This window comes from Harpia harpyja, chromosome 5, assembly GCF_026419915.1.
Source record: "Harpia harpyja isolate bHarHar1 chromosome 5, bHarHar1 primary haplotype, whole genome shotgun sequence".
NCBI classification, from domain to species: Eukaryota; Metazoa; Chordata; class Aves; order Accipitriformes; family Accipitridae; genus Harpia; species Harpia harpyja.
The window spans coordinates 56,853,371-56,861,937 of NC_068944.1; the positions used below are offsets into that span (position 1 = coordinate 56,853,371).

An 8,567-nucleotide genomic window follows, 5' to 3' on the forward strand; every position below is an offset into this window, starting at 1 on the left:
AAGGGTTTATAGATACTTCCGAAATCTGCTTCCAAGAATATATGCTGATCTCTTGGATCCCTTCAGATCGGCTGCCCGGAGCCGGGTGTCGGCACAGCAGACGACAGCAGTGGCCGCCCCAGCAGGCCCCCGCTGCAGCCAGCGCCCGCCGGTGTGGGCATCCACGTACTTATCCCAAGTGGGGGGTTGCCGAGAGCATTTTGGTTTGCGTTTCTGTTTGGCTTCATCGTTAAACCCAAATAGGAGGGCAGAATACGAGGAGTGCTTTCGGTTTACATGTAGGAGTAAGGAAATTCTAATTGTTGACAGAAATCCATAGAAAATTTATAAAAATTAAGTTTCCCACTATGCAACCAAATTTGATTGCACAATAATAAAGTCAGCACTGAAAAGGTGTCTAATAATGCCCTTGCAGCTAAATTTTTCAGGTTAAACTTGGATTAAACCCCCAAATAGCTGGTTTAGTTTCCAGTTGGCTTCCATGGTTAGGCTTTAAGAAGTGGCACGTGAGGTAAACTCACAATTACGGCTCTGCCTTCGCCTGGAACCAGTCAGAAGTGCACTTCTCCCTGTTAAATTCCATATTGAGAGTGAGAAATGGTATTTTATTTAGCTGACAGCAATGCCAGAAACAGGCTTCCCTCTGCGGCCTCCCCAGCAGTGCCGCCCGCAGGTGCTCTCAGGGCATGCCCACCACACGCCTCCAGAGCTGGATGCCACACAAAAAGCACCAGCGGCTGCTTTTTTCTTCAGAAAACACAGCCAGCGGAGATGACCACGGCACAGAGACTCCCTTTCTTCCCCTTTTATTGCCTGGCAGCATGAGAGCACTTGCCCGGGAAGTCAGATTTGAGTTCAACTCCCTGCTGAGCCGGAGGGGGGTCAAATCCCACCGCCCGCACTGCCGAGGAGAGCCATGGCCAGCTCGGCGTGGGCAGGATAACGATGGGGGGTAGCACTTTCTTATGCCCTCCTCACGCGGGGCTGTGGCACAAAACTGGATTCAAGGTTCAGCGTGCCAGGCAGAGCTGGCGAGGGGACCCGGCTTCCTAGCCCAATGGCTAGTTGCAGCCATGGAAGGGTTTCAGACCCAGAGCTGTTACAATGGTTTTTTTCTCCTATGCCCATGAAAGGTACACCACCTTGAAGCAAGATGGCGGCATGGGACTCGTGATCCTGGGGAAGCATCTCTTTTGCATTGGGCTATGATGGCGTATTCCCCCTGGAACAAGAAGAAAGGGCAATGACTCATGATCTCCCTACGCAGGGCACTGTGTCAAACAGGATAAGGCAAGGAGTGCCCCTGCCCCAAACATGCCGCAGGGCAGGGCAGCGAGTCAACACCCTCACCGTTGTGAAAGCCAGGGATCCCTGCAGGCAGGGCGGCCAGAGCAGGAGGCAGAAGAGCCCACGCAGGCAGGACTAAGCGGCCACCCCCTGCACGCAGGCAGGCAGGCAGGCAGGGGTGGCCGAAGGCAGAGAAACCTGCTGCCCCCCCCCAGCCCCCCCGAGAACGTAGAACCCCCTCCCTGCCCCCTTCCCCACAGGAGTCTCCCCGGGAGACAGCTCTAGCAGGGGCAGGCACACCCCCGCCTTGGAGAACAGACACCATAAGTGCCCGTCTTCACCGGCCACCGGCAGCAGGGCAGGGGGACCCTTGGGGCACGGTGCAGTTCCATCACCTGCAAAAAGGAGGTATTTTTCACCAGCATTGTAATGGCCCACATGAGCACATTTATTTTTGGTTTCCCGAAGAAAAGGGGTGGGGGGATGAAGAGTGGGGAGGAAAAAAAAACCACACAACAAAACAGACACTCAGAGTACTAAGTGCAGACTTGGAATTCCACTCCTATGGGCTTTATAAGAGCTTTAAAAAATATCAAAAGTTAAGAGAGAGTGTTTCACTGGTCAGGACACATAATAATGGACACTGTATTTTGTTTTGAGGGTATTTTCCTTGCAAAGGGCTAAGTTCTGCTGTGAATTAAAAAAAAAAAAAAGAGGTGTCTATATTAAAGAAAATTGGTTTTATTGTAAACAAAGTATAAAGTACAACATAAGAAATGTGCAAATCTTTAAAGTAGTCACAAAAAGCGTATCTAATACACTATTTTCAAACTGTTCACTTACTGATATGTCTTCAACATAATATGATAAAATAGAAATAGTGAAAGTTGATGCATTTATTTGTCACAAAAGCTACAGTTTAAAGTCTAGGCCCATGTCTTCACTGCCTCGTTTTACTTTTCGAATCACAACTTTCTAATTTAATACAATACATAATATATCCATTTCATTTTTAGTATAAACCGTCTTTCAAAGAATAACATGATCAAGAAGCCTAAGATTCTTGGTTTTCTTCCTTAATCAACCCGAGTAGTTTACAGTTACCATGTTTCTCTTAAAAGTGCACTGTACCCGCTTATGAAAAACGCAGTGGTACGCAACTGTGAGAAGGTATAAAGCAAACCCTAAGCAACACAAAAGCAGAAGCATCATACGACGCCCAGGTATATCCAATTGTAATAATCGCAAAGCTTGCCAAAGAAGCTGGGAAAATATTACAAAGTCAGAGAGGATTCGGAAAGGCTCCCACCCTCCAGCTGCCCCTCATGGTGCCCCTGAATGCCCAGGCTGAGCCCCTCTGGGCAGCAGCATACGGCTGGGCATGTTAAACACCCTGCGCCAGAGGGTACGTCCAGAATCTCCAGGAGTCTGGCACCAAATCATCAGTTGGGCCGGGGCTGGAGAATGGACAGGAGGAAAAGATTCCTGCCAAGAAAAGGCGGCAGGAGTAGGAAAACCGATTTAGATTATCTTACGGAGGTGCGTTCTGGGGTTTCAAGCCTGCGCCCGTACATTGTCGTCTTCCCAGTTTGTGCCGTACTGAAGGCTGACAAGTGAAAGTTAAAAATCGGAGTTGGTCTCAAGCATCAGCAGCAAACGTTCAGTAACACTTACATGTGACTGATCTAGAGCATATATATCAATAATTAGCAAAACTCAAAACTGGCACAATGCGTGCTGCTCTGCTCTAGAACCTTCCCTTTTTCTCTCTCTCTCTCCTTACCAGTGCAAAAGACACCCGCTATTCCCATCAGCCACCGGTTCTCCCAGCAACAGGTTTTGTGACCGAGCGCAGACTGCCTTTGCCTCTCTGCTGCGCCGCCATCAGCAGCCAGTGCGGGAGAGCCACAGACCGGGAGCAAAAGGCTTTTTCCAGCTGGCATATCCCAGCGACAACAGTTAATTCCACTGTCTTCAGAATGAGTCCCTTCACTGCGTGGTCGCAGATGTTGGTGGCACAGCAATATCGTTTAACTTGCTCACTTCCATTTGCCAGTTTGGTAACTTCTTAGCCGATAAGTGGCGACGTGCGTGCTTCGTTAAGTGGTCGCTCCTCATGAACCGCCGCTCGCACATCGGGCAGGCAAACTTCTTCTCCCCGGTGTGTGTTCTGCGATGGCGAGACAGTTCATCAGACCGTGCAAACCTTCTCTCACAGCCTTTCCAACTACAACTAAATGGCTTTTCTCCTAAAAGAAAAAAAAAAGGACAAAGAAAAAAAACCCGTGAGTACTAACTGAGCAACAAACACTACCGCCCTTGACTGGCAGGATTTGACTTTTTCAAATAAAAGTTTCTATTATGACAGTTGAACCAAAAATCTACATAAATATTAATTACTTTTAGGTATACAGAATGTAAAAAATTGTTTCTATACCAAGATTTAAACATGCAGACTCACTATTCTCAAGGCCAAGTAGTACAAAGGGTTAACAATTCTCTGGAACCAAATACTTAGTGTCTCAAGACAGCTGATTTTAACTTTCAGCTGCACCTGAACTGCAGACCATGACCACTTAGCATGCCCGAAACGACCCTCTAAAACACGACCTGCAATAATGTTTTATGTAACAGAGCTCTGGTAGCGCACTGTGAGCCCATGTGAAAATGCATGCGACTCTTTTTGCTACTGCGATTAAGAACTGAGGCGTGGAGAAGTTACTCTAAAATAACCAAGGTAGGAATAGTTTGGGGTGGATCCTCATATTCTTTCTTAAAAGAATCCCTTCAAGTTCTACCCACTTCTGACAAAGCCATTCTTGCGGACAAGCCTAATAAGGCGTCTTTAACTCTGGAAAAGCATACTCGACATTGGGCAAGGCCTTGCTTCCGCACTCGTAAGAAGCATTACTGAACGCCTTCTGACACGAAGCAAGTCCAGCACAAACAAACTGCTGAGTCAAATTCCCCTCCGGGAGATTTCCTGTCTGAGATTAGGCAGCATTATAACACATGCTGGCAAAAACAGTATTTCATTGCTGCCCCACAATTTGTTCCATGAACAAATCCAGTAATCGCTAGAACCTCAGCAAGTTGCGTATATAGCCGCAATTTTCTACATTAATTTTTAACATCCAGCAACAGCGACCAACCTGTGTGTGTTCTGACGTGAGCCTTCAAATGGGAGCTCTTGAAGTACGTCTTCCCACACCCTGGATAGCTGCAAATGTGACTTCTTATTCTCGAAGAATCAACCGGAGGAGTGGTTTTTGCTGCAGAAGGTACGAAGCCAGGAGCAGGGGCAATGGGAGAGAGTCTCGTGCCATTCGGACTAATAATGGGAGCCTTTGTGCTGTGCACAACTGGCTGGGGCACAACGAACATAACAGCACCTTTGGGAACTTGGGTGCCCATAAAGACCATGGGCTGACAGAGAGCCGGCTGCTGGCTTGGCGTGGCAGTGGGCACTACAGCCGTCACAACGTTGCTGTTTGCGGGCAGCGGGACCATCTGGCAAATCACTGGCACGGGGGGGGCTCCACTGCCTTGGGCGGGGCATGGCGGTGCCACCGCCGCCGACTGCCGTGCCGATCCAGGGACAGGCTGATGCCTGCTGACCGAGGGCTTTGTCGAGGGTGCCGGACCGACAGCTGCTTCTGCAGTTTTTCCTTCTGCCACCGGCAGTTCACCGCTCTCATCACTGGCTCTGCTCGGCGCCACAGCGGAACACACCAAATGTTCTGCTTCTTCAGTGTTTTGTTTACTGTTTGTTTCCCTTGAAACACTGTCCTGGTATTTCAGCACACTGGCTGTTCTCACCGGGCAGGTTTTGCGGTTACAAAGCTGGGCATCAGCCGTGTGGCGGATAACACTCGTGGCTTGAGCTTTCAGAGGCCCGGCTGCTGGAGCCCTCTCCGCCTCTCTCCGAGCTGCGGCCAGAGGAGTCTTGGCAGCCTCGGCCAGCAATTTGCTGAGCGCTGCAGCGGGCGCCGGTGCCCCGGGATGGACCACCTGCAACATCTCGAAGTCGGAAGGGCTGTAGGGGGGGGTCAGGCACTGTGCAGGGGAAGAGAGACACAGTAAGGGGGGGGCACGTTACCAACACATCGCCACGCCGTTAAAAACAAGCATGCACATGTAGAAATTTAAAAAAACCTTACAAATGCTGGTATTGCATGGAAGTCCGCTGCTCCAGGAAGCAAAGTCTCGTCACTCTCTTCTGACATATCAGATGCTGGAGTTATAGGTCTCATTTCTGCATGTTTTTTGAAGTCTGATTTCCAGTTGCAACTCATAGAAATAAGGGCTTCTACAGCCTCATAATCGCCTTTTTCAGGAGTATTGTTCCAGGAATACCTAGTATCTCTCTGTTTCTCAGTCATCATCTCCATTTCTTCCTCCTGTTTTGGTTAAAGGAAAAAAAGAAATTTTGAACCCGATGCTAAGTTTGAATATTTTGCAGTTACTTATAAGAAGGCAATGTAAAGACCAAACAAACCAACCTGTGCAAGATAAATACACTTGGTCACATGGGGGGTATGCCTGTACATTCCTGCCACCTTTCTTATTTATATAATATTTGTATGAAGTTGTTAGTGGGGAAATCTGGCCATCTGCTGAATTTTATATATTTTCTTGAGACAAAAGAACTCCCCCCAAACCTTAAGCAACAGTTTAAGTTATTCTGTATCGCAAGTGGTGTGTCTGAAAGCTTAATAAAGATCTTCATACAAGAAAAAAAGAAAACAAAACTTCCTTCAACACCCCACCCTCCTTCCATTTTTGCTTTAAACACAGGCCTCAGTATTCTGCTTACTTTGACACATGAGAATGGACTGTACTGGGACTGATGCACATTTTCTTCAATAGGTATTAGCTACCACAAATGTTCCAGAAAATACTCAAAAGGCCTGTCTCACACATCCATGCAAGGAAAAATCACCAACTTGGAGAACTGAAATATATGTATGTGTATTCACTGCCTGACCGATCACCACACGGAACCAACCCACGCAGAAAGCCTCCTAAGCTGTACGTTGCACCATTACCCGTTAGTACAGCTTTCGGTTTCTGAGGGACGGTGCCCGCCGCCGCTGGCGAATTCCCGCCCCACCCCACCCCCTCGCCCCGCGATGAGATGGCGTGGGTGGAAAAGCCGCGTCTCCAGGCAGCTGGAGCCACGGGTAAGACGCATCTTTTCAAGGGGACCTTGCCACCCCCTGGGCGGTGGGGGCGGGACACCAGCCCCGGCTGTCACTGACGGCCCCCGCGGCGGCGGCAGCGGCGGCGGGCTGAGGGGACGGGGGCGGGGCGGGGCGCGGGCCCCGCGCCCGGCCGTTGGGCGCGCGCCACCCTCACCTCAGCGCACCCCTCCGGCGCTCCCCGCCCGCGCCGCCCTCCGCCTTCCGCTATTGGCTCCCCGGGCCGCACCGCGCCGGCGCCCATTGGCCGGCGCCGACCGAGGCGCGGCCCGGGGCGGGGGCATGTGAACAAAGCGTGATCGGCGCCCGCTCGGCGGCGCGGGCACTGCCGCGCGCCGACCTTTCACCCAGTTCCCCGCGCGGCCGCCCTCGCCCTCAGCCGGCAGGAAGGGAGCCCGCCACAGCCGCCGCCGGCAGGGCCGGGCTGCGCCGCGACCGCCCCGCCTCCCCAGGCCAGGCGGGGCGGAGGAAAGCCCGGCCGGGGGAGCCGCGCCTCGCCTCGCCGCGGGCGGGGGCCGGGCGAGGGTCAGCGCCGCCACGCCCGGTGCCTCCCGCCGCGGGGGAAGGGAAGAGAAGCGAAGTGGCGTCTCCGCCGAGGAGCGGGCCCGCGGCGCGGCTCCGGCAGCGCCCGGCGGGGGCGGCGGCTGGCTCTTCCCCGCAGCGCCGGCCCGCTTCCCGGACCCCGCACCGCCCACCACCCTCCTGGCGGCGGGCCTCGCCCGCCGCCGCCTGGCACATGCGGCCGCGGAGCCTGCCGCCCACGCCGCTCCCCCGCGCTGGGCGCGCCGCGGCACGCACGCATACGGGGCTGCACGTCGCCGGCCCGGCGGTGCCAACAGGTTCCCGGCAGCTCCCCTCCCTCCCTCTCGCCCGCCGGCCCCGCGGGCTCTCCCCGCTCCCTCCCGTCGCCCCGCAGCGCCCCGCAGCGCCGCTCACCCCCTCCGGCCGCCGCCTAGGTCCGATCTCCCGCTGCCCGCGGTCCCTCCTCTCGCCCGGACAGCCGGCCGTCCCCTCGGGATCCCCCTGTCGCGCCATCCCCGGGGACTCCCTCCCCACCTCGGGACACCCCGTCCCCCCACGCACCCCCGGGGGTGCCCTGGTCCGCAGTGCCCGCCAGGCGGGGCCGGGCCTGTCACTCACCGCCGGCGGGGAGCCGAGGCTGACCGGAGCGCGCGCCGCCGCCGCTCTCCGCCCGCTGCCTTTATTTTCCTCTTTTTGTTCGCCGCTCCCCATTCAGGTGGCGGCACCCCCGGCCCCGCGCGCGGGGGGGGAGAGGCGGGGCTCCCCGCCGCCCGCCGCCAATCGCCGGCAAAGGTGTGTGAGGCGGCCACCAATGGGCGCCGGGCCCCCGCGCGTGATCGGCGGCTGCCCCGCGGCGTGGCCAGTGTGTCAGCGCGGCGTGTGCGCGGCCCGCGGTAAGTCCCCGCCGCCGGCTGAGTCAGTGCCGCCCCCTCCCCCTCCCTCCCCCCCCTCCCGCCGCCTCCGGGTGGGAGCGGCGGGGGCGGCCCGGCGCTTCCTCGAGCTTGAGGTCACGCGGCTGCGGGGCGGGGGGGGGGGAGAGCAGCCTCCCCGGCGCGGCCCCCGCCCATCCGCCCGCTCCCCGCCGGGCTGAGGTGAAGCGGGGCCGCGGGCGGGGGGAGAGGAGGGCGGCCCGGCCAGGCCGCTCCCGCCTGTCTGCTCCCCCACACACACACCACCACCCCCGGAGGAAACACCGTGGCTGGGCGGGCCTGGGTACCCATGTCCTGGCGGCTTCCCCGGGCCCACGCCGGGTGGAGGCCCACGCAGCCGCGTCTGCGCGGTGGTGGTGGTGGTGGGAAGGGGGGTGGGGGGGTGGGTGTGTGGGTGTTTGCTGCCACGCGTCGGGATCACCCCAGGTTTGCAGGCCGCAGCCGCCCGGGGCGTTCCGTGAAGGGCGGGCAGGGCCCCGGCCCGCTCCCGAGCGCTGCCGGCGGCAGGCGAGAACCCTGCGGCGGCCGGGAGCTCCGGGGGAAACCCCCAGCCCCGCGGGGCCTGCGAGCACCTCGGCTCCGCAGGCCGGAGCCTGTGGCGGCTCGGCGGTGTCCGGCTGTAAAGCAG

The 8,567-nt window shown here is 56.2% G+C and overlaps 1 protein-coding gene across 3 annotated transcripts; it reads right to left on the bottom strand.

Moving 5' to 3' along the window:
• Positions 1-2,012: 2,012 nt before the first annotated feature.
• Positions 2,013-7,805, bottom strand: KLF10 (KLF transcription factor 10). Of its 3 annotated transcripts, none has more exons than XM_052788696.1 (4): positions 7,629-7,805; positions 5,448-5,687; positions 4,440-5,343; positions 2,013-3,536 (listed from the first exon to the last, which is right to left on the bottom strand). In XM_052788696.1, exons 1-4 carry the CDS (start codon positions 7,719-7,721, stop codon positions 3,277-3,279), a joined length of 1,497 nt encoding a protein of 498 aa, XP_052644656.1. In that variant the 5' UTR covers positions 7,722-7,805; the 3' UTR covers positions 2,013-3,276. The 3 variants fall into 3 exon arrangements, with proteins under 3 accessions (XP_052644656.1, XP_052644655.1, XP_052644658.1); XM_052788695.1 differs by lacking the exon at positions 7,629-7,805 and adding an exon at positions 7,425-7,593; XM_052788698.1 differs by lacking the exon at positions 7,629-7,805 and adding an exon at positions 6,104-6,558.
• Positions 7,806-8,567: the final 762 nt, after the last annotated feature.